Source organism: Staurois parvus, unplaced genomic scaffold (genome assembly GCF_062004578.1).
Source record: "Staurois parvus isolate SC_StPar_1 unplaced genomic scaffold, SC_StPar_1.0 ptg000136l, whole genome shotgun sequence".
NCBI classification, from domain to species: domain Eukaryota; kingdom Metazoa; phylum Chordata; class Amphibia; order Anura; family Ranidae; genus Staurois; species Staurois parvus.
The window spans coordinates 11,989,263-12,016,038 of record NW_028317932.1 but is presented as its reverse complement, the minus strand read 5'-3'; the positions used below and the strand labels follow the sequence as shown (position 1 = coordinate 12,016,038).

The following is a 26,776-nucleotide window of genomic DNA, read 5'->3' as shown; positions in this document are numbered from 1 at the left end:
ATTATGTGTCTGTAGCACTACCCCCTTAGGAACTGCTAAAGATTTGGGTCCCCCTATAGTCCTGCACAACCAGTCAACACACATTTTCTTCACACTTGCATTCCAGCTTGAATACATGAGACAGTAAACAGTCCTTGAGCTTGGTTTTTAAGTTTTATTAGGGGTATTTGAACTTGGATGGGCTAAGGGGTGTATGGGATGTCCAAGAAACAGTAAACTGAGAACAATGTCCTGGTAACTATGTATAAATGTTTTCACAGCAAACGTTCTTTCTTGAAGAGCTCTCCAGCCTCTCCTGGTGTACCACCTCAGACCCCAGATTTATCCTCTTCTCATCCAGCTATCTGGGCAAGGGGATCCAGTGGCTGCCGCTTTAAAGTTGGAACAGTCCCAGGTAGAGAGCTAGTCAGGTTTCCCATTAGAATGCCCCATATCCCTTAACTGGCCCAGGGGGTGTAAGATTACTCATTCCTCCTCTCCTATGTGCTTGGTGGCTGCCTTCAGCTGGGCTGGCTCCCTGCCTGCTGCACAGGTGGTCCTCTCTCAGGCCATCCTCTCCTGAGGTTGAGTGATCTTCCTTTCCAGCAACTCTGCCTGGAGGTAGGCCTCTTCCCACTGAGCCCCCTCCCAGGCCTCTGCATCTCAGCCTTCTCTACATCTTCCACCTGAACTCTACTGCTCTTGACTTGGTCACTCTTAAGGGCTGTTCTGACCCCATGAGAAGCCTCCTGCCTATGGATTAGTCAGGACCCCTCAAGAGTGCAGATCAACTCCTCCTCACCCCCGTCCACTAAGTTTTAGAGACTTCTCCAAGTCTCTAGATCAGGGGGAGGTATCATAGAGCTGATCTGCAGAGCCTCTCCGCCCTGACCCGAATTTGACCCCTCTATTACCCCAGCTGCTGTTCAGTCTTCTAGATAAAAAAAAATTAGCTAGCTCCCCCTAGCCAACTAGGAGGGTGTTACATGTCTTTGAGACTTAAGTGTGTACCAGCCACAAATGTAGCAGAATGTATCATGGCTGTTTTGACATGGGCAAAACACGTTTGCTATCACAAATCTTCCTATGGAAAGTCTATAACTGGCTTGTTATGTATATTACATGTACATATTGCTATGCATTGAAACAATCACATCATAATACACGGAAACTGATATCAACTAAATGAGTAGCATCTGCGCATGCTGGCTCTTTTTATAGCCTTTCAAGGTAGGATCTATCCAGCTTAACTGTACCAGTTCCACAAATGTTTTGCAATATGCCCTTAGTGCATGCCTGGACATGCGTGAGCATATATATATATATATATATATACACAGTGGATATAAAAAGTCTACACACCCCTGTTAAAATGTCTATACACCCCTATTAAAAAGATGTAAAAAATGAGACAAAGATAAATCATTTCAGAACTTTTTCCACCTTTACTGTAACCTATAAACTGTACAACTCAGTTGAACAACAAATCAAAATCTTTTAGGTGGAGAGAAGTAAAAATAAAAAACTAAAATAATATAGTTGCATAAGTATACACACCCTTAAGCTAATACTTTGTAAAAGCCCCTTTTGATCTTATTACAGAACTCAGTCTTTTTGGGTATGAGTCTATCAGCATGGCACATCTTGTCTTGGCAATATTTGACCACTCTTCCTTCCAAAAACACTCCAAATCTGTCAGATTGTGAGGGCATCTCCTGTGCACAGCCCTCTTCAGATCACCCCCCAGATTTTCAATCGGATTCAGGTCTGGGCTCTGGCTGGGCCATTCCAAAACTTTCTTCTTCTGGTGAAACCATTCCTTTGTTGCTTTGGGTCGTTGTCATGCCGAAAGATGAAGTTCCTCTTCAGGTTCTGCTTTCTAGCAGAAGTCTTAAGGATTTGTGCCAATATTGACTGGTATTTAGAACTGTTCATAATTCCCTTTACCTTGACTAAGGCCCCAGTTCCAGCTGAAGAAAAACAGCCCCAAAGCATGATGCTGTCACCACCATGCTTCACTGTGGGTATGGTGTTCTTTTGGTGATGTGCAGTGTTGTTTTTGTGCCAAACATATCTTTTGGAATTATGGCCAGAAAGTTCAACCTTGATTTCACACATTTTCCCACATGCTTTTGGGAGACTTCAGATGCGTTTTAGCAAAATTTAGCTGAGCTTGGATGTTTTTCTTCAGAAGAAAAGGCTTCCGTCTTCCCACTCTACCCCATAGCTCAGACATAGGAAGAATACAGGAGATTGTTGTCACATGTACCACACAGCCAGTACTTGCCAGATATTGCTGCAGTTCCTTCAATGTTGCTGTAGGCCTCTTGGCAGCCTCCCAGACCAATTTTCTTCTCATCTTTTCATCAATTTTGAAGGGATGTCCAGTTCTTGGTAATGTCACTGTTGTGTCATATTTTCTCTATGTGATGATGACTGTCTTCACTGTGTTCCATGATATATCTAATGCCTTGGAAATTCTTTTGTACCATTCTCTTGACTGATACCTTTTAACAATGAGATCCCTCTGATGCTTTAGAAGCTCTCTGTGGACCATGGCTTTTTCTGTAGGATGCAACTAAGAAAATTTCAGGAAAAACCTACTAGAACAGCTGAACTTTATTTGGGGTTAATCAGAGGCACTTCAAATGATGGCAGGTGTGTACTGATCCCTATTTAACATGATTTTGAATGTGATTGCTTAATTCTGAACACAGCTACATCCCCAGTTATGAGGGTGTGCACACTTATGCAACCACAATATTTAAGTTTTTTATGTTTACTTCCCCCCTAAAAGATTTCAGTTTGTTTATCAGTTGAGTTGTACAGTTTATAGGTCACATTAAAGGTGGCAAAAGTTCTGAAATGATTTATGTTTGTCTAATTTTTTTACATCAGAGAAACCTGACATTTTAACAGGGGTGTGTAGACTTTTTATATTATATATATATATATATATATATATATATATATATACAGTCAGGTCCATAAATATTGGGACATCGACACAATTCTAACATTTTTGGCTCTATGCACCACCACAATGGATTTGAACTGAAACGAACAAGATGTGCTTTAACTGCAGACTGTCAGCTTTAATTTGAGGGTATTTACATCCAAATCAGGTGAACGGTGTAGGAATTACAACAGTTTGCATATGTGCCTCCCACTTGTTAAAGGACCAAAAGTAATGGGACAGAATAATAATCATAAATCAAACTTTCACTTTTTAATACTTGGTTGCAAATCCTTTGCAGTCAATTACAGCCTGAAGTCTGGAACGCATAGACATCACCAGACACTGGGTTTCATCCCTGGTGATGCTCTGCCAGGCCTCTACTGCAACTGTCTTCAGTTCCTGCTTGTTCTTGGGGCATTTTCCCTTCAGTTTTAGTCTTCAGCAAGCGAAATGCATGCTCAATCGGATTCAGGTCAGGTGATTGACTTGGCCATTGCATAACATTCCACTTCTTTCCCTTAAAAAACTCTTTGGTTTCTCTTGCAGTATGCTTTGGGTCATTGTCCATCTGCACTGTGAAGCGGCGTCCAATGAGTTGTGAAGCATTTGGCTGAATATGAGCAGATAATATTGCCCGAAACACTTCAGAATTCATCCTGCTGCTTTTGTCAGCAGCCATATCAGCAATAAATACAAGAGAACCAGTTCCATTGGCAGCCATACATGCCCACGCCATGACACTACCACCACCATGCTTCACTGATGAGGTGGTATGCTTAGGATCATGAGCATTTCCTTTCCTTCTCCATACTCTTCTCTTCCCATCACTCTGGTACAAGTTGATCTTGGTCTCATCTGTCCATAGGATGTTGTTCCAGAACTGTGAGGGCTTTTTTAGATGTCGTTTGGCAAACTCAAATCTGGCCTTCCTGTTTTTAAAGCTCACCAATGGTTTACATCTTGTGGTGAACCCTCTGTATTCACTCTGATGAAGTCTTCTCTTGATTGTTGACTTTGACACACATACACCTACCTCCTGGAGAGTGTTCTTGATCTGGCCAACTGTTGTGAAGGGTGTTTTCTTCACCAGGGAAAGAATTCTTCGGTCATCCACCACAGTTGTGTTCCGTGGTCTTCCGGGTCTTTTGGTGTTGCTGAGCTCACCAGTGCGTTCCTTCTTTTTAAGAATGTTTTGGCCACGCCTAATGTTTTTGCTATCTCTCTGATGGGTTTGTTTTGTTTTTTCAGCCTAATGATGGCTTGCTTCACTGATAGTGTCAGCTCTTTGGATCTCATCTTGAGAGTTGACAGCAACAGATTCCAAATGCAAATATCACACTTGAAATGAACTCTAGACCTTTTATCTGCTCATTGTAATTGGGATAATGAGGGAATAACACACACCTGGCCATGGAACAGCTGAGAAGCCAATTGTCCCATTACTTTTGGTCCCTTAACAAGTGGGAGGCACATATGCAAATTGTTGTAATTCCTACACCGTTCACCTGATTTGGATATAAATACCCTCAAATTAAAGCTAACAGTCTGCAGTTAAAGCACATCTTGTTTGTTTCAGTTCAAATCCATTGTGGTGGTGTATAGAGCCAAAAATGTTAGAATTGTGTCGATGTCCCAATATTTATGGACCTGACTGTATATATATACTCTAAAATCAATTTAGGAATAAATTATCATCAGATCTATTTATTTAGATGACATATGACAGTGTCATATGAGAAGGTCCACTTTAAGGATTGCAGAGTTTGCTGTTGACACAAACACTGTTCCCCTGTGACATTCCAGTCAAAAAAGGATGACATCAGATACACAGGTAGAGTATTGCGAGTTATAGAACCCCCTTTGAAGGCTGTGTAGTAAGAAAAATCTGTTTAGATTACTAGTTGAGATTTTTTGTCCTCAAAATTTCTGGTCATCCCAGCCAGCACTGAAATTAATCCTGTATGCCTAATGCAGTCTTCCTTAGACTGTAAAAATCCATATCCCTGATTTAGCCATACGGTATGTGAAGATCAATGGGAGGGAGATCGCTAAGGGGCCTCATCAAATTCTTGCTATGAGGCCCTGTGATCTGTATCCGAGTTATACTCCTGAGTTTTAGCATTTCTAAGTACAAGTGATTTGCATGGCTGAAGCTGATGATTTAGAATGTCAGGTGGTCAGGTGAAGATGGTGACTGTGGATGCTGGGTGAAGGTGATGATTGGAGAGGCTGCAAGAAATTAATATGGGGGAACCCAGGTGACGGTGATGAATGATTGTGGATATCAGGTGCAGATTGGGGATGCTCGGTGAAGGTGATGATTGGAGATGTTGCGAGAATTTAATATTGGGGAAGTCAGGTGAAGGTGATGGATGATTGGGATGTTAAGTGAAGGTGATAGATAAATGGGGTTGTCAGATGAAGGCGAGACTTGGGGATGTCAGCAGAAATGGGAGATTGGGGAAGTCAGGTGAAAGTGGTAGATGATTGGGGATGTCAGGTGATGATTAGGGATGTCAGGTAAAGGTAGTGACTGGAGATGTTGGGAGAAATGAAGATTGGGGGAAGTCAGCTGAAGGTGATGGATGACTTGGATGTCAGGTGAAGGTGATGGATGATTATATTGGGTGAAGGTAATGATTGTGGATGTCAGATGAAAGTGAGATTTGGGGATGTCGGGAGAAATGAAGATTGGGGAAGTCAGGTGAAAGTGACAGATGATTGGGGATGTCAGGTGAAGGATGACTGGGGATGTCAGGTGAAGGATGACTAGAGATGTCAGGTGAAGGATGACTGGCGACATCAGGTGAAGGTGGTGGATGACTGGAGATGTCAGCTGAAGGAAAACTGGAGATGTCAGGTGAAGGATGACTGGGGACGTCAGGTGAAGGATGACTGGGGACGTCAGGTAAAGGTGATGGATGACTGGAGACGTCAGGTGATGGATGACTGGAGATGTCAGGTGAAGGTGATGGATGCCTGGAGATGTCAGGTGAAGGTGATGACTGGGGACGTCAGGTGAAGGTGATGGATGACTGGGGACGTCAGGTAAAGGTGATGACTGGGGACGTCCGGTGAAGGTGATGGATGCCTGGAGATGTCAGGTGAAGGTGAAGGATGCCTGGAGATGTCAGGTGAAGGTGATGACTGGGGACGTCAGGTGAAGGTGATGGATGACTGGAGACGTCAGGTGATGGATGACTGGAGATGTCAGATGAAGGATGACTGGAGATGTCAGGTGAAGGTGATGGATGACTGGAGATGTCAGGTGAAGGATGCCTGGAGATGTCAGGTGAAGGTGATGACTGGGGACGTCAGGTGAAGGTGATGGATGCCTGGAGATGTCAGGTGAAGGTGATGGATGCCTGGAGATGTCAGGTGAAGGTGATGACTGGGGACGTCAGGTGAAGGTGATGGATGACTGGGGACGTCAGGTAAAGGTGATGACTGGGGACGTCCGGTGAAGGTGATGGATGACTGGGGATGTTAGGTGGATGACTGGAGACGTCAGGTGAAGGATGACTGGAGATGTCAGGTGAAGGATACCTGGAGATGTCAGGTGAAGGATGCCTGGAGATGTCAGGTGAAGGTGATGGATGCCTGGAGATGTCAGGTGAAGGTGATGGATGACAGGGATGTCAGGTGAAGGATGACTGGGGATGTCAGGTGAAGGTGGATGCCTGGAGGTGTCAGGTGAAGGATGATTGAGGATGCCAGGTTAAAACTGGAGATGTCAGGTAAAGCTGATGGGTGAAGCTGAGGTTAAGGAATGCCAGGCTTGGCCACCCAGTGAATCCAGCGATGAGAGATGACAGTGCTGGGCTGACCTGGGAGGATGTTGATGATGGGGGGAGGCAGATCTTGATGACGGTGTGGGGGGGGGGGGGGGGAATCAGATGGTTACAGGAAGAGGCAGATGTATTAGATGAAGATACTAGAGAGGCAGACCTATGCAATGATGGAGGGGGCAGATCTACTCAATGATGAGGGGGGCAGATCTATCCGATGATAATAATGATGATGGGGAGGGGGCAGATCTATCCGATGATGAGGGGGGGCAGATATATCCGATGATGATGGGGAGGGGGCAGATCTATCCAATGAAGAGGGGGGCAGATCTATCCGATGATGGGGGGGGGGGCAGATCTATCCGATGATGATGAGGGGGGGGCAGATCTATCCGATGACAGGGAGGCAGATCTATCACCATGACAGGCAGGAGGAGGGATGGGTGAGGTTAGGTGACCCAGATTAGGAGGACAGCTGAGGACACGGTGTGACGGAAATTCTGAGGACGACAGAGGGGAACTAATGACCGACTTCTGAAGCCTCCAATAACCTCCATGTGGGGGAGGGGGTGTATTTTGTGCTCAGCACCATCTGTATGTGATGACAGCTGTAGCACAGCAATCCATGGCACTCTGCAGTCACTGCTATGTATTCTGATCCTGGAATAACCGTGTCCCGGTGTATCCCACTGCGCACACACACATAGCTCCTCCACCTCTCTCCCCTGTCACGTCCTCTCCCTTCCTCGCTCCTCACCCCACCATCCTCCCTCCATCTACACTCCCACACAACACAAAATGGGAGCGCGCACATCTCTCTACGCATGCGCTGAGCATTCTTACGTCCCCCGCAATTACCGGTGACAGGAGGCCCTCTGCGCACACGCAGTACAGCTGTAGGAGGAGCCAGGAAGTGTGGGCCGCGTCTGCGCACTGAGCTCTCGAAGTCTGTCGGTGGCTGGACTAGCAGTAGTGAAGAAGAGTTGAGGCAGGGGGACGGAGGAGCGCTGGGCAGGACCCGTATCTGATGCCACCACTACCACAGTCACGGCACCTCTCCATACCTCCACCTCGGACTCACTCCACCAGTCCGCCGTGCAGAGACTGACTGGAGCCGGAGCTTCTCCGCTGCCCGCCCGGACCGGGATTATTTCTTTTAGCTTTAAAAGCGTTGTTGGCCTGGAAGGCGAGGAGGGGAAAGAAGAAAGACATTAAATATTTAGGAGGCTTTCCTGTGTGGACGAGACGAGATGAACACCAACATCATGTATGCCAGCAGGAAGAGGAGAAAACCCGTCCAGAAGGCGTAAGTCACCCACCCTTTTCCAGAGGGGCCCCGCAGGGGGGCAACAGGGACCACTTCCCCATAGGAGCCTCACAGGGGACCCGTCTACATAGGAGCCTCACAGGGGACACCAGGGGCCCCTTCTAGATAGGAACCCTCACGGGACAACAGGGGCCCCTTCTACATAGGTGCCTCAAAGGGGACACCGGGGGCCCCTTCTGCATAGGAACCCTCACAGGGGACACCGGGGCCCTTTCTGCATAGGAACCCTCACAGGGGACACCGGGGGCCCCTTCTGCATAGGAACCCTCACAGGGGACACCGGGGGCCCCTTCTGCATAGAAACCCTCACAGGGGACACCGGGGGCCCCTTCTACATAGGAACTCTCACAGGGGGCCCCTTCTACATAGGAACCCTCACAGGGGACACGGGGGGGCCCCTTCTACATAGGAGCCCTCACAGGGGACACGGGGGGCCCCTTCTACATAGGAGCCCTCACAGGGGACACAAGGGGCCCCGTGTGCATAGGAGCCCTCACAGGGGACACGGGGGGCCCCTTCAACATAGGAGCCCTCACAGGGGACACGGGGGGCCCCTTCAACATAGGAGCCCTCACAGGGGACACAAGGGGCCCCGTGTGCATAGGAACCCTCAAAGGTGAAACCGGAGGCTCTTCTGCATAGGAACCCTCAAAGGTGAAACCGGGGGGCCCCTTTAACATAGGAGCCCTCACAGAGGACACCTGGGGCCCCTTTAACATAGGAACCCTCACAGGGGACACCTGGGGCCCCTTTAACATAGGAACCCTCACAGGAGACACCTGGGGCCCCTATCTGCATAGGAACTCTCAAAGGTGAAACCGGGGGCCCCTTCTGCATAGGAACCCTCAAAGGTGAAACCGGGGGCCCCTTCTGCATAGGAACCCTCAAAGGTGAAACCGGGGGCCCCTTCTGCATAGGAACCCTCAAAGGTGAAACCGGGGGCCCCTTCTGCATAGGAACCCTCAAAGGTGAAACCGGGGGCCCCTTCTGCATAGGAACCCTCAAAGGTGAAACCGGGGGCCCCTTCTGCATAGGAACCCTCAAAGGTGAAACCGGGGGCCCCTTCTGCATAGGAACCCTCAAAGGTGAAACCGGGGCCCCTTCTGCAGAGGAACCCTCTCAGGTGTCAACAGGGGCCTCCTTCTGCATAGGAACCCTCACAGGTGACACCTGGGGCCCCCTTCTACATAGGGGCATCCTTCTTTACAGGGGACACCATGGACCCCCTCTACTTGGGGGCCCCACAAGTGACAGCACGAGAACCCCTTCCACATAGGAGCCTCACAAATGTCTCCAGGAGCCCCTTCCACATAGGAGCCTAGCAGGTTACAACAGAGGCCCCTTCTCTACAGGGAACACCATGGGTCCCTTCTACATGGGGGTCTCACAGGTGTCATCAGGGATGCAGCATGTCATGAGCTCTGTACACCTCTCAGCTGTGACTTGTTTACATCAGGTGCCCGGTCCCTTTAATTTCCCACTCGCTGCTCTATGGGCGGCTGTGTTCTGGGGGAGGGGGGGGCATCATTATTGCAATCTTATATTTCAATACTGTTTACTACACATTTTGCAGCATTTTCGTTTATATGGGGTTGATATAGCAGTTGTGGTCACTTTGACAATAAAAACACTTTTCAACAAAAGTTAATGTATTTCCATTATTGTAGTCAACCCCCCCCCCCCCCCCCCCAACACTATGTGGGTTATGTGTTCCCATTCACACAGCATGCCAAAAAAAAGATGTATTTCTAAGTGTCCCTTTGGTGCTATTTATACTCGGGACTTTATGGGCAGGGTGCTATTAGGAGACAGATTTTAGGGAGTTTTTGTTTTCTAAAAGTCCATTAACCTACAATGAACTAAAGAGGATCTTTAACCCCTTTTTGTTTGTAGAACAGACGGTGTGCACTGCTAGTTTACAACTGATAATGAGATCTGCCAGCACAGTCAGGTTAATTATGACACACATGCACAACTTCCCAGCCCTCTAATAACATTACAAATAAAGGGGCATAGAAGGGGGGCAAATGTTCATTTTTAAAAAAAAAAAAAAAAAGTTAAAAAGTAAGCTGCAATTTTTAATTTGGGGGCAAAGACCTGACTGGGGTTCTAATCCCTCTTCACTCTGTCCAAATGTAAAAATAATGTTTTGCCTTTAGTTATATCAGTGCATTTGTAACGGCACAGCTGAATGATGGACACGAGTTTATTTACACCAACAGTTCTGTGCATGGGAGACTTTGTACAATCAGATTGTAACTTTCAAATTAAAAACAATCTCCTTTAGATGTACCATCTACTATGTAGTGCGACAGCCTGCCTACAAATGGATTAGAAAGGTCCTCCTACTTCATAGTATTGGTAAATCTGAGACTGTATGAGTGTAACATGCTTTGACCATAAGGGTTCTTTTTTCTTCTTGGTCCAGTCAGTACTGATACACAGGGTTGTAGCAGACGTTTGTACGGCTTGGACCATGAAGAAGAGAGGGAAGACCTGGAAGGCTCATCCTGAACTGTTCATGGAAATAAAGTATGTCGTGTACAGTGACAATGAAAACAGTCTTTGTGTTGGTGTGTGTCCAGTTGGATGAGCCCAGCTGGCCAGTCATGGTCTGATGGTTGGGGAACGTTTGTCTCTGACCTGAGAGGCTGTCACATAGCACTGACAGCTAGGACTCCGGCTACTCTCACAATGACTTGCCTAGAGCTTTGCTGCTTCAAGATGTGAGTCACTCTGGTGGCATGAAGTTAGGACTACTTAGAGCAAGTTTCATCTTACAGCTAGGGATGAACAATACTCGCCTGTGTTTCCACATACGTTTATTTTCCCTACTGTTTTTTTATATAACGTGTTACCCCCCTACACCTTGCTTTGCCCATCCAAAGAAAATATTTTGTTTTGCAGCCAGAAATCTTCTTAATACGTTTTTATTATCACAGTAGCCCATTTTACTAGCCATAATTACTGAAGAGATTCCCACTAACATAAAGCACGTTTGAGGGTCTATATACAGATGTGATAACTTTTCAGATAACATGTTGTAATGTCCATTCTAGTGCTTTGTGTGTATAATGAGGAAAATGAGATCGTGTTGAATTGTATAAATCCATCTTATAGTAGGTTGGCTAAATTGGTTCAGATATCGGGCCAGACATTTTTGCAAAAATATATTTTTAGTATTTCTTACGTGTTAATTCTGAGCTGAGGGATTCTCACACGTATGCAGTATTGCCATGAACCGTCTTGTTATATAATAGATCTTGGGCAACACATTGCAAGCTCGGGAGACGGTGAAGGGTTAATGTTTACAAGCTGCACTCTAGTGGAAATAACGTGGAGTGACTGTCATATACATTAGAAGTGTCCCTTAATTTAGGAAGGAAGTAAGGCATTACTGTATGGATATATGAAGCATTAACATCGCCAGAAACGGATTGTTCATGTGCTGTAAATACGTAGTAGGAATTCAGTGATGGGGGCCATGTTTGCCGATCATCCAGTACAAGCGTATATGAAATGTATTGTTTTAAACTATAGAAGCACATAATGTACACATGACATTTTACAACATTTTATGTGTTCTACCCATTATTGTTTGTAGATTAATTTTTCCTTCTTTCTGGCTCACAAATGCTACTACCATGGCACACTTATTTTCTGCCCTATTTTAATTCCCATAGTTCAGTCAGCCACAACATTTTTTTTTTTTTCACTTTTTTTTTTTCTTCCTGAGTGTTTTGAAACTGCAGACCCAGATATTATCTGTTTTGTCTATCTCATGTGGTCAGCCCTTTTCACTGCAACATCCTTGTCTGCCATACTTGATAGAGGCGTTGACTCCTTTAGTCAAGGGCTACACAGATGACTTTGTAGCAGCAATTTGTTTTCTAAACCCATGGTGACACACACCATGCCATGCAAGTATTTACACTTTTTTTTTTTTTTTTCTTCAAAATCCTATTTTTTTTTTTGATTTGAGACTTGTAAAGTAATTGTAGATGTTCAAAGCATCATATCATACATCATCTTTTGCATCTACTGTGTGTGTATATGTATATATAGCCACATTGTTGCACCAACAACACTTTTTTTTTTTTTTTTTTTTTTATCTTGTTGGCCTACCCTAATAAAATGTAAATTAGATCTGCTTGAGCATTTTTTTTGTGCTGGTGGTTTTCTAGGAGAGGATCTTTCAGCCATTAATGGGAAAAATATAGTATGAAGTTATAGAATATTTTCCCATACTACTTTAATATTTCTTGTATTCCTAAAACGTACTATATGTTTTTTCTGTGAGAGCATTCTTGGTAGAGATTTTTTTTTTTTTTATTTCTTGTCCATAAAAGCAGCTATGAATTGATTTGGATCATTCTGTTTATCATATTGCACACCTGGAATGTCTTTACCTGTGATTTGCTTTTTTAGCTGTGATGTTTGTGTTATAAGGTATTCACCCTGCCTGTTTCTTTTATTTATCATTTTTTTCTTTTGCCAGTACCATGGCTTATTGGAGCATGTGTATATAACTTTTTTTTTCTCTAGTAGAACTGGAAGATGAATAATGTAATTATCACAACAAAGAAGTTACGAAATAGTTGTGCAATGTACACTCATATTTTGTCTATAGTCTAGAGAGACTGATCCATTGCAGGCTCAGATTTCATACAACCAAAGCCTGGAAACAAGTGTGTGTGGTGTGTGCTTTTTTTTTTTTTCTTTTTAAGGCACAGTTTAAAAGGAAGCTGTATAGTGGATTTATTTTAATGCAGTCTCAATAGACTAAAAGATATTGGATTGTTTTAATTGTGTTCTTGCCTCTGATTAACACGTTGAACAAAAAATGCGTTAAAATAAGGCTAGTAAATTGATAACTGACCAATATATAATTTTATCAACGTATACTTTGTCAGAATCTGGTGTTGTAACATGGATATAAGAAGACTGGTTTGTAATTGCATATGGCTGGTGATCTGTGCAGACTTAGGCCTTGCTCCTCATACTTTTGGCTGCTCCTTGACTGCTCTTGTCTCCTGTGCTGTGTAGATTGTAAGCTTTTGCTACTTATGTCCCACCTGTCCTTTCGATTTTAAGCTCTTGATCTTCATGATTCGCATCTCATGTTCTTTGGATTGCAAACTTTGCTCTTTGTGTCAATCCCCCCCTTTTCCTGATATCCTTTACAATGCAAGTTAGGGCCCTTGCATTGTTTCATTCTATTCTTGAGGTGTTAAATTTTGTGATCTTATAATAGAACCGGTTGCCACTAGATGTATAAAGTAGAACAATATTTTAACGTATTGAATTGTGATAAAATTCTATATGGTGTGAGACTCAGGACACTCTATAGTCTCCTTGAGGTAGCACATTGAATGTGTTTCGTGCCACCGTTACAGACAGCGGTGGGAGCGTTGCATGTTTGTGCATGTTGGATGATACTACTTCGGTAGTCATCCTGATGTTTAGAGATCTTGTGTAGTTTTCTGTGTGACGGTACTTGGGAGGGTGGGCTGACGGGAACATTTCAAAACATTGTAATTTAACTCCATCACTTTAATTTGGATGGAGTTGCAAAACAATGAATATAATGAGGGTATGGAGAGCATTCACAGAGTTTATAATGCGAGTCATGATGACTCATCCTGACTTTGTAGATCCCCTTTTATAATGGAAAACAAATATTTGTGTTGTTGATTCTCCTTTTTTAAATATTTATTTCAAAGTTTGAATACTTATGGTATTTGACTTAAGACATCATTAAAATGTTTTTCACGCTTTGAGATTTGTAGTCGAGGAGGTTGGTTTTCATAAGAATATTAGATCTTTACAAATTGTGTGCAGAATTGAAGGCATGGTATTTTTCTTTGCATTGCTTGTATTTTCCCTGCTTTGTTTTACTTTTAGTGCATATCCTGTATATTCTTTACCCAATGGAAAGTAAAATTAAGGAAAATTGTGTATTTTTATTAAAGAAATGCACTGGCCTTCAGCTTCCCTAATATTAATGTTTTCCAATGTATTTCTTCTTTTGCCGTTTGAATTGTGAACTTTTACCCTTAGAAAAAAAGAAGGAAAAGTATTTCTAACTATACACAGAATAATATTTAACCAAGTGCAAAGAAATATCCAATGTGTTTCAACTCTCCAAAATATAGCAGAACATTTCACATGAAACAGTGGTATTTTCCTGCCGCAAACAACTATTTTTTGATAACTGATTGGTAATATTTTAGAGCCTGTGTACTTATTTTCCTTTTGCCATTTCCACTAGTCAAAGTCTAATTTGTTTCCTAATTTTAGTTAGAGGTTTTAGACTTCCCCCTACTATCAGTTTTGTAAATTTTTCTTTGCTATTGTGGAAGTGAGGGGACATCTTTCTAACAGGGCTTCAGAGAGCAGTAAAACCTGACAGAAGTCTTAAACCTCCCAGCATACAGCACATTATTTTGACTTTTGTTTGAAACATTGGTAATTTTCGAGTGTGTGTGTGTTTGCCCCCTGATGTTTAGGATTGGAGTAACGTGTTTGTCTGTTGCTTGCAAGTGTGTGTGATGAGGCTTGTTTTGGCAGTTATGCATACGTTTACCTGCACTTTCTAGATTTTGGCATCTGAAGGATCGTGAATATTTTAATCAGTTTAATTAAACTTGCAGCCAAACTTTTTTTTTTTTTTTTGTAGTTATTTAAGCTCATGGGGTATGCATATTTGGCATCTCGTATGGTCCTGGACCGTATGAAACATTTACTGATTAGTGCAGTGGTTTTTGTATAGTAGTGGTATGTTAAAATGCAGCAAGAGTGGGATGAATGCCAAATAATGTTTTAAAGGACATTGAGAAGACCTTTGGTCTTTATTTAGAAGGATCTTCAGGAATTAGAATTTTAAAGGATGACACCTCACTATGGCAGAGTGCAGAGAGCTTGTTTCTTGCAGCAAGTGGGAGAGCTCTTCGCAGGTCATTTTCCAGTACATCAACGGCTGCTTTAAATCAACTGTTTATAGACCCTCCTCTCCTTCTGCTCAGGAGTTCCTGTTCTCCATTTATTTAGTGCTTTGACATTGTACATGACATCAGTTATTCTGAACTCATCCAGTGCCAAGGTCTCTTTATATTCAATTAGCTGTGCTTTGCTTTGTAACTGGCTCATCTGGGTGTGGAAAACAGCAGGCTTTTCACTAAAGAGACATGCTGTTTAATAGAGTTCTTTGCATACATTGAAAACGCTATATAGATGTACATTTTTAAACATACTGTATGTGTGAATTTTACAATGTTGGGATAATTGAGGTGTTTAGATTTTAAAGAGCTGGGATTTATTCGAACAAATACATTGGATATTGCTTTTTAAAATGATGTCCAAACACAGAAATTCTTCTTTTCTGCTTTTTTCTTGCAGTAACTAAGAGAGGCTGACACCATGGGAGATTTACTGAAATAGCTTGTTCAATTAATCTATCCAATGTTGCATCTTTCCTCTGCCGGCTCTATGGGTGAGAAGTCAGCAATCACATGACCGCTGAGTTCTCACAGCCACTCTGAGCAGAGGCTTTCACTCACTGCTGTCTGCTCAGCCACCCCATACCCCCCCCCCCCCCCATACTCACTGGAGTGCTGAGCTATAGAGGGGGAGGGAACAGCTGGCTAAGGCTCTCAGCAGATCGCTGACAGGCTGAGCCAGGTGCCACTCCAGACTCTGGGGTGGATTCCGACTTTAACGTCGGGATCTTTCCCCAGCTTGGACTGGCTGAGTGACATCAGCTGACAGTGGGCTGCAGCCTGCTGTTCAGCTGAAAACTGGTCACAGGAGAGCAGAATGAACTGCACTCCTGTGATCCACAGGGGAAGTACAACCAAAAGAGCTTTGGCTGTGCTTCTCCTTTTAAAGTGTTACTAAACCCACACCAGTAAAATCACTCTGTATATGCAGTAACGCATGCTTGTTATGCTCACTGTGGAACCTAAGGGGTTAATCCTCTGTATTGTGTAAAAAGGCTGTTTGATCCTTTCTTCTCTGCCCCTCCTCTTGTTGAAATGACCACCTGATACAGACTGAACTCCTGGTCACATGCGCATGCTCAATTTGGTGTGTATTGCTAGAGAGGTTTTTTTTTTTCTTTTCTTGGGAGGGTACATGTGATCAGCACAGGGCCAATCAGCACTGTCCAGATAGAGGGTCAAAGTTTTCACATCCTCCTAGAGCAGAAAGAAAACTCCACCTACAAGCTTTAACCAGTGCTCTGCTGAAGCCACAAGACTGCTATATACTGCTGGTGAGAAAAGGTATTTATATATATATATATATATAGCAGTTTATATTTACTAAAATAATTTCATTTCCCTGTTCTGTGTACTGTGGGAGACCAGATATAGGGTCCTGGGTTTAGTAGCACTTTACGTTTTGACAGGCTAACACCTATGCAGATTGCGTTTGAGCTGTTTCTGCATTGCTTTTTGCATTGTGTTTTTTGCACCTGTGTTTTAGATCATTTTTTTTTTTTTTAATTTTTTTTAAAATTATTTTTCTTGTTGCTAGGCAGACTTAAAACGCATCAAAAAAGCAATACATGCTTTTTTGCAGCGTTTCCATTAAAGTCTAGAAAACCAAAAACGCAACTTTTTGCATTCAAAAAAGTCCCTGACCCCTTCCAAAATCTCACCGGGTGAAAACATACAGATGTGGACATGTCCCATTTGGAAATCATGTTAAATGCACTGTACTGTGTTTCTGCAAATTGTTGCAGAAACCGCTTATGCAGGCCACAAACGGGTAGTTTATCCAATATTCACTCTGTAAGTCGGGCCAGCCTTTCGGCTGTTTTTCGCGGATCTTCTCATTTATTTTTATCGGTCATGCTGGAAAATCCACAAAAAACGTCAGTTTTTCATGGACATTGGTGGCAGCATCGGCAACGGGGCCGGCCGATTTTTCGTTTATCGGCCGATAAACGGCCCGTCTATGGCCTGCCTTAGGCGTGAACCTGGGGTAAAACCTGAAAGCTGATAGAATCTAGTGCAGCTGTGCACAGTAATCAATGTGCACAAGTTTTAGTAAATCTCCTCCTTTCTGACACTGAATAAAGCAAACCTCTGTCCAGATCATAAACACTAAAGTATTTACATGTTTTGGACAGACAGGAAAAGCACTTTAAAACAAGTCCACATTATCTAGAAGCATTGTGAAGAAATACATTTTTATGCCTTGTGCACCTGGGCAGTTTGGCTTGGCAGCTTCAAACCCTGGCATTTTCTGGAATATGCCCTAAACTGAAAATTCCTGCATTCAATGCATGTGGCCTAAACGTGAGTACTGCTCAGTTCAGTGACTGGTTGCCACATATTTCTGCCTGTCATAGATTTTGACAGGCTGCTGGCAGAAAAGATGAACACTGCACCTGTGCCTCCTGGGTGCCCAGAAATGCCAGAGTTTGATACTGATGGGCAAACTGCCCGTGTACATGAGGTCTTAGGCATTAAATATGCCTAGCTTTAAAAAAGCAAATCAAAACTTTGTTTTCTCCTGGCCCGGGAGCTGCAGATGGGACGTGCATCCAGTCATAGAAGTGAAAGACTATACTCCCCTGTACATGTGTAAATGCTGATGTCATTGTCTGCATTTACTTGTTCATGCACATATGTGTTTTCCTAAATTAAAAAAAAAATTCTTAAATGCATGTGTAGGTAAATGTACAAGTACAGAGGCATACAGTCATTCACTTCTGTGGCAGGCTGAACATCCCACCTGCAGCTCCCTGGGCAAAGGAAAATGCAGATTTTTTTTTTTTTCCCCATGCGGGCCAGTTCACAAAATGATGTAGGAGTTTGCCCACATTCCAGACAGCCCATCCAGTTCAATCAGCTGCCACATGCAAAAAGTACAGTAGGCGTGACTTTTAAAATCACCCCGCATGCATTTTGGTAGTCGCAAGCATACTCAAATTTGCTAAATGTGTTTTGGGGTGCCAATAACAATTAATGGCATCTGTGCATGTTTAAAGTGGGCAGCATGTTCCCATGTAGTGCAGGAAACGCATGTTTCCCACACCACATGTGGTGTAAACCGGCCCTAAAGACATCTATGTGCGTGTCACAACATATGCCATGTGTTTTCTGTTATGAAACCAGATCTCGCAGGATGCCAGTCCTCTAGTGTAAACACACAACAGGTGTTTTTAAGCGGTTAGAAACAAACTGAAAATGACTCCAGTCATTATTTACAGGCCATACATGGGTTGAATTCCAAACAAATTTTCTTTTGAAAATCATAAATTTGTTAAAATTTTGCACCACTAGTGGGCCGCAGCATCATCTGATTTTCATGCGACCATTGAATTTGAGTGATCGGGCAAGTTGGCAATTTTTGGAAAGACAAACAAATTTCTAATCAATGATGGAAGATTCGTGAGAGAAATATAATCGAAAAAGAAATGCGCTTGAGCGCCATGAAAATTCTTTTCTATAGCAACATGAGGTGAAATTGAAGGTTTGGTTGGTCAAATTTTCATAATCAATGGTGGCACCATCGGATTACAAAATGCACAAAATTTCTGATTTTCATAAGAAAATTTGTTCAGAATTTGACCCATGTATGGCCTGCATTAGTTGTGATCTTTCAGGATCTTTGTGAAAGAATAACATCAAAGTAAATGCAGCTAGAGAGGTCAGGGATGGCTTGTTTTAATTTTGAACTTCCTAGAAACTGGAACGTTTGCAGTGGAGCGCTCGTGCACTGCAAAGGTTTCAGGATAGGGTACCATTAAAAAGCCTGTGCAAGTAAGGGATTTTACTCACACTCTGCAGCCAGCTCTCACAGCCTCTTCTCTAAAGTGCTCTGTCAGTCACAGGTACTCTGATGTCAGCAAGTACGATGCAGGGCCAATGTCTCTGTATTGTACTTGAGGACATGAAAGGCCTGCCTACAACCCAGAGTGCCAGGGAGAAGAGGAGAGTGCTGGCTGCTGGGGCAGGGAGGGGTAGGTAAATAAAGGTTCTCACCCTAGGCCCCTTAGAGAAGCTTTAACCACTTCCAGTCCGGACACTTTTACCCCCTTCCTGAGCAGGGCAATTTTTAGCTTTCAGCGCTATCACACTTTGACAATTGCGCGGTCATGCAACACTGTACCCATATGAATTTTTTACCTTTTTTTGAGACAGATAAAACTTTATTTTGGTGGTATTTATTCACGGCTGGGATTTTTATTTTTTTTGCTATGTAAATGAAATTTATGAAAAGTGTTTTTCTTATAAAATTTAGCAAATAATATTTCATCATAAATCTTGGCCAAAATTTATTCTGTTTTCTTTTTAGTAAAAAAAAAAAAGCCAAATTAGTTTATAACCAAAAATTATAATTTTTAAACTTTTTTTTTACATTTTTATTTTTTTTAATATTTATTTTATTATTTATTTATTTTTTTTACATACTGTCACCCTAGCAGTACAGTGTCACCATGGTGACACTGTACTACTTTTGGGGGGGGGGGGGGGTGGATGTAAAAGCAATCATTTCTCTTTCTCTCTGTCTGAATACAAGAATACTTGCAGCCATTGAGAACTACTGAGTGAGCTGTGATTGGTCACAGCTTGTCACATGGTACAAGGCTGTTGTGAATAGCCTAGCACCATGTGACCTCTGTGATCATTCACAGATTTCACACGTAGTAAGCAATGATGTCAGAAGTGACATCTTGCTTACTACTTTGTATGTGATCACTGATTGGCCAATCAGTGATCACATGATTGGGATCTAGTACAGAGGTCCCATCTGACGATCGGTGTTTCACTGTGTCCGGAGGACACAGCGGGCACCGGATCGCAGTACTGCGCGCTCCCGGGGAGCACACAGAAGCAGGGTGCGGGAGGCCGTTTATAAACGGCCACCCAACCCTGCCGTTCCACCATCCGGACGTTTATATACAATGGCCGGTCGGGAAGTGGTTAAAGGTTTATGCTGAGAAAAGCATAGAAGCACACTATATTGCCAAAAGTATTGGGACACGCCTCCAAATTATTGGATTCAGGTTTTCTAATGACCTCCATGGCCACAGGTGTATAAAATCAAGCACCTAGACATGCAAACTACTTCTACAAACATTTGTGAAAGAATGAGTTGCTCTCAGGAGCTCCGTTATTGCACAGGTGGCAACCTATCACGATAACACTCCTGAATTAAGTCCATCCATGAAAATTTCCTTGCTACTAAATATTCCACGATCAACTGTTAGTGGTATTATAACAAATCGGAAGCAACTGGGAACAACAGCAGCTCTGCCACGAAGTGGTAGGCCACATAAAATGACAGAGTGGAGTCAGTGCATGCTGAAGTGCACATAGGTCGCCAACTTTCTGCAGAGTCAATAGCTAAAGACCTCCAAACTTCGTGTGGCCATTAGATTAGCACAACAACAGTGTGCAGAGAGCTTCATGGAATGGGTTTCTATGGCAGATGAGCTGCATCCAAGCCTTACATCACCAAGGGCAATGCAAAGTGTTTGATGCAGTAGTATAAACCTCGCCGCCACTGGACTCTAGAACAGTGGAGACATGTTCTCTGGAGTGACGGATCACGCTTCTCTTTCTGGTAATCCGATCAACGTGCCTGGGTTTGGTAGTTGCCAGGAGAACAGTACTTGCCTAACTGCATTGTGCCAAGTATAACGTTTGGTGGAGGGGGGATTATGGTGTGGGGTTGTTTTTCAGGGGTTGGGCTTGGCACCTTAGTTCCAGTTAAGGGAACTCTTAAGGTGTCAGCATACCAAGACAATTTGGACAATTTCATGCTCCCAACTTTCTGGGAACAGTTTGGGGATGGCCCCTTCCTGTTCCAACATGACTGTGCACCAGTGCACAAAGCAAGGTCCATAAAGATATGGGTGGAGGAACTTGACTGACGTGCTCAGATTCCTGACCTCAACCCCGTAGAGCATCTTTGGGATGAAATAGAGCAGAGACTGCGAGCCAGGCCTTCTCGTCCGACATCAGTGCCTGACCTCACAAATGCGCTTCTGAAAGAATGGTCCAACATTCCCATAGACACACTCCTAAACCTTATTGACAGCCTTCCCAGAATAGTTGAAGGTGTTATAGCTGCAAAGGGTGGGCCAACTCAATATTGAACCCTATGGACTAAGACTGGGATGCCATTAAAGTTCATGTGCGTGTAAAGGCAGGCATGCCAATACTTTTGGTAATATAGTGTAGTTTAAAGCTCAACTCTGGGCACAATGTACATACTTCTGTTAAGGCAGCTGAAGATGCTGCTTACTAAAAAGCCACCTCCCGTGATGAATGCTGTCTATTAAATCCTGCAAATCTTCTTGATTACATGCGAGTAGAAGCATAGCTACTGATGTACTGTACTTCCATACCTGCTGGGGCACTGCAGGTCTCATAGATGATTGCATCTCCTGCCCCCTCTTTTGACCAATCACAAAAAGGGAGCCTGGAGTATGGAAGTGCATTGGGAGCTATACTTCCACCTGACAAGTAGTTTTGCGTAATTTAAAAGATGGTGCTTTATGGGATGTGGCTTTTGAGTAAGCAGAGACTTCAACTGCTTTAACTCAACCATAGTTGAAAACAAACAGTTGAACAAACCAGTTAATTCAGCAAGGTTATTATGTAGTTGCTAGTAGTACTCCAAGAACCAAAAAGGTAAATGCTATCAAATTTTAATTGTGCATTTTGGGTGAAGTGCCCATATATGCCAGGCATTGTGGAATCTATGGTATGAGAGGTTGGAGTTAGAAAATCTCCGTTCCATTTCACACTGGAGATTGAGGTTGGTGATTACTCTTGCTAGAGACTGGGATTCTGTGGTTTTCCATAGGCTAGTTATGTGGTTTTTAGCAGTGTAGAGAAGGTGTATTATAATAGTGCGGAGTTCTATGGAAAACCTGTCAATATCTAGATGTAGGAGTGCCAATTCTGGAGAGGGAGTTATTGGCTTACCGGATAATTCTGAGATTATTTTGAAAATGCCGTTCCATTAGGATTTAAAGGATTTGCAGGACCAAATGATATGGTATAAGGTTCCTAGTTTGCCACAATTTCGCCAACATTGTGGAGATGTGTTTTGGGTACATTTTGGTGTGTCTATATGGGGATAGGTACCATTGGTGTAGTAGTTTTTATGTAGGATTCCCAGTGCGTAGCTCAGCGAGAGGCTTTATATGAAATAGAAAAAGCTCTTTGCCATGTGGTTTCTGAGAATTGTTGGGAGAGGAGAGTTTCCCCAGTTGATTAACGATGTAGTTCTAAAGTTTTATGTTTCGAATCTAATATAAGTGAGTAGAATAGAGAGATGCCTTTGCCCGGGTATTTATATCTGTTTAGGAAATGGAAGGCTGGGGCAGGGAGTGTGGTAGTGCATGGGATGTCGTTGGATTTAAGACCGTGTGCAATTTGGAGATGTGTTTGATATTTTTGTTGTAGTTGGTGAAAGGTGGTTAGTTTGTGGGAGGTGAAAAGGTCAGAGATGAGAGATATGTCTAGATGTTCCCATGATAAAAGATTGATATCTGTGATTAGGATAGTGAGAATTCTAAAAGGGATATGGATTTCTTTGGGTTTGGGTATATAATAGGATAATATTTTGGACCAGGCTTCTAATGAGGCTTTAATGCAGGGGTGTGTAGTCGTTAAAAGTTTTTTATTAGCAGAATAGAGAAGGAGATGGAATTGTGGTGTGGCTGGGGTAAACAGTTGGGTTTCTAAGGTTGACAAGTTTTTTTGTGTAGATGGGTGCCACCAAAAGTAGGTTTGATCAAGTAGGGAGGCTAAGTAATAATTTAAATAAGGTGAGGAAGGTTAGTACCTCCTTTGTGGTATGTGTGTATAAGTAGGTTATTGGAACATCTAGGTCTTTTGGATTCCCATATAAACTGGGAAAAAAGTCTTTGAGCTTTATGAAAGAAATTCATTGGTATGGGTATGGGAAGAGTTCTGAATATGTAGAGAATTTTTGGAAGGATAATAATTTTCAGTGTTGTAATATGGCCTATTTTGGAGAGGCCAAATGTTCTCAATGATGTTATGTTGGTTTGGAGGAGTAATTTGTTGTTGTAGTTATATAGTTGATTAGGACTTGGTCTTTGGATAGGCGAGCTTGAGTTTTTGTTAGAGTGTATAGGTTAAGGATGAGATATTTGGATTCGTTGAGTTTGTAGCAGGGTGGATTTGATTTAAATCACAATTTAAATCACTAGTCAGTATGGCTTGATTTAAATCCTAGTTTTCTACATAAAGACTAATTCTTGCTGGTATAACTTTAATATGCAAGTAGATGAAGATTCTTAGAATAACTTTTCATATTGGTTTTTTTATCCCCAGTTTAATAGGTTAATCATTCATATTTGGACAACTTTTCTGTTGTACTTAGGAAGGAGAAAAATAATTATTACCTTAATAATAACAATTTAAATAGATTTATTCAACTGAAACAATAACATTACAGCATATATTATTTGCTTAAACAAACATCCATGTTTGTTAACTAATTTGGCTAAACAAAATATATGTATTTTAAGAAACTTAGACTGTCAGCCCCTTCCTCCTTACACTTAGTTTCACTTTCTTCTTGTGCAGATCTATTCCACTCCAAACAATCAGAAAAATATTGTTTCTATTCTATTCACTGAACTTCTTGAAACTTAGCACTGAAGGGGTTGATTCTGTATTCATAGGTTTGTAGAAGTTAGGATTAAGGTCTTTTTCTTAACTCTGTTCATGTTATAAAATTTTTGCTGTGAAGAAGAGTCATGTGATCTCCACTGAGTCAAATTCAGTTTTGAGAACTGCAAAAGTAAACCAAGCATCTGTGATAATATCTCGTAGGCAGAGAAACTGCCCAATAATCTTACAAAAACCTCTGGAAGAGCATGACATTGTGAATGGATTCATGGAATTTATTTACCAAAAAAATTAAACATATACAGCCGTATTCTACATAATTAAAAAACTACTCTTTATTTCATGATGGAATAACCTTTGGATGGTAATATATTTTCCTCAAAAAGCATTTTATTTAAAAAAATCCGATTTAAATCAAAAAAATCTGATTTAAATAAAAAAAATCAGATTTTTTGTTTTTTTATTTTTTTTTTTATTTTGGATTTTTTAAAAAAAATCATTGATTTTTATCCACCCTGGTTTGTAGAATGAGATATTGGGATCGTAATTTTCTTATTTTATATAAGGTTTTGGTTGGATTAGTCACCATAAGGATGATATTGTCTGCAAATAAGCTTATTTTGTGTTCTGTCATTAAATACCTGTGATAAGTGGATCCTGTCTTATTTTTTGCGGCTAAAGGTTCTATTAGCAATGCAAAAATTAGGGGTAATAGGGGGCATCCTTGTCTAGTTCCATTAGAAATATCAAATGGGCGTGATAGTATCCCATCCGTTAGTACTCTTGCCGAGCGTGCTGAATATAGGGACATTATTGCTGATTGTATTCGCCCTGTGATGCCAAACTTTTGTAGTACTTTGTGCATGAAACCCCAATGCACACGGTCAAATGCCTTCTCTGCATCAAGCGAAAAGAGCAGAGAAGGAGTTTGGTGGTTGTTGAGTAGTGATATTAGGCATCTGGACCCTGGCGACCAGGTATAAACTCTACTTGGTTTGGGTGGATCAATGTGGGGAGGATTGGTAGTAGTCTTTGTGCTATGAGTTTAGCAAACAGTTTAACGTCTGTGTTGATTGGTCTGTAGTGTTGTACTTTTTGGGGGTCTTTGTCTGGTTTAGGTATTGTCGTGGTGGATTGCAGCATTTCTTAGGTATATTACCCCTAGATGTTTCATTTGATAAATTTTAAGTGGGGAGACAAAATAGTTGCAAATTGTTTATAGTATTCGTTGGTGAAACCATCGCTACTTGGAGATTTTTTAAGTGGTAGGGAGCGAATAACTAATTTGACCTCTGACGTAGTGAATGGGTCTGGGATGTCTTGCAGTTGTTTTTCCATAAGGGACAGGAGGTTAACTGATTGTAAAAATGTTGTGCTGTCTGATGGAGACGGTTGAGGGGTGTTATGGTCGTTTTTAAGATTGTATAGGTTTTCATAGTAATCTGCAAAGGCGTTTGCTATATCTACTGGGTTAGTTAGGTGTGTATTTGAGTTAGGGTGTTGGATTGTTCGGATCTTAGTTTTAATCCATTGTTGTTTGACTGATCTAGCTAAGAGTGATGTCGCCTTATTGTTTAGAGAGTAATAGATGGCCTTTTACCTTTTTTAGGTTCAGATCGTATTTGTATAGAAGAAGAGAAAATAGCTTTTCACTTTCTCTAAGGAGGTCGTCTGAGTTCTGTTGTGATGGTTTTTGTATATTTAAAGTCTCTTTAGCATTTATAGAGTCTAGGAGGACATTTATTTGATGTTTTCTTCGGTAGGATATTTGAGACGAGATTTTAATAAGTGCACCATGCATATAGGCTTTGTATGTGGCCCATGAGGTTTTGGTATTGGTTTCGATGAAGAGATTGTGGGTGTCCAGTTCTGATTTTTTTGTGTTCTGGTTCCGTGATGATTGTAGAGTTGAGTCTCCATGGCATGGTTGAGGATGTCCTTGTTTTGAAGATTTAGGACGATGTTGATTGGTGCATGGTCAGACCAAGTTATTGTGCCTATTGAAGAGGAGGAAATGCGTTGAGTCCATTTGTCTGTAATGAAATAGTCTATTCTGGAATAGGACAGTTGTGATGGTGAATAATAAGAGTAATCTCTTTCTGATCCATGTTGGCATCTCTAGATATCGAAGAGATCATTGTCATGTAGAAGTTGGTGGAGACTTTGTTTTAAGGATCTTTTGGTGGAGGTTGTGTCTATTTGGACATTGCCTACTATATTTAAGTCCTCTCCTATTATCAGCTGACCTTTGTTTTAAAGAGGCAATTTTGGAGATGAGGTGTCTGAAAAAGTGGATTCGGTTTGAGTTGGGACCATATACGTTTACTAGGGTGAAGGTAGTATTGTTGATCCTACCCACAACGATATGAAAACGCCCATCTGGGTCTGCATATTCTTTTAGAGAGTGAAAACTGGAGTGAGTCTTTTATAACTGTCATGAAGCTATATGTGTTTTTGTTTTTTTTTTTTGGTGAGAGGTGAAAAATGTTGTTGAAAAATTTTTGAGGTTGCATACTGGTGTTTTAGATAAAGCAAAGTGGGTCTCTTGGACGAACACGATATCAGCACGTTATGTTATTTCTTTGTTCAGAAATGATCTTTTTAAATTTGGAGTTGAGTCCTCTAGCATTAATTGATAGGATATTAATCATTAGTGTATTTGGAAATGCTGGTGAAGGTGTGATAACCCCTGGGTTCGCAAGTTTGTTTAGTTGCACAGATCAAGAATGTGGCTTGTTGATTTCTGATGGTGTGTGAAGAGAGGGGTGACTTGGAGGGTCTTTTTAATATGTAAGACTAGTGGAAGGCACTTATAAGCAGGTTTGTAGTTGAATCTTGAAGAACGAGGGTATGATCAAATTGGAGTAGTGATGACTGGTTATAACAGAAAAATATAACTAGGAAACAGTTAAAAACATCTTGCGCAAAAGGCAAGGAACGTGGGTAGTTTGGTGAACTACTGTCAGATTGGGACATTGAGTAGCTCGTTGATGACCAAAGAAGTCTCCGGATGTCAGCTGGGTGGGAGCAGTTAACATTACAGTATGTGTGGAGAAGGCGTAAAGAGTCTTTCACTCTGCATTGATGGAGTGCA

At 42.1% G+C, this 26,776-nt stretch overlaps 1 protein-coding gene across 2 annotated transcripts in view; it reads left to right on the top strand.

Moving 5' to 3' along the window:
- Nucleotides 1-7,673: 7,673 nt before the first annotated feature.
- AHR (aryl hydrocarbon receptor) overlaps nucleotides 7,674-26,776 on the top strand; it is a 168,002-nt gene continuing 148,899 nt past the window's right edge. For both annotated transcript variants that reach the window (XM_089673179.1, XM_089673178.1), the window contains exon 1: nucleotides 7,674-8,032. In XM_089673179.1, the coding sequence (XP_089529305.1) occupies nucleotides 7,977-8,032 (56 nt within the window). In that variant the 5' untranslated portion in view covers nucleotides 7,674-7,976. The remainder of the gene's footprint in view (nucleotides 8,033-26,776) is intronic.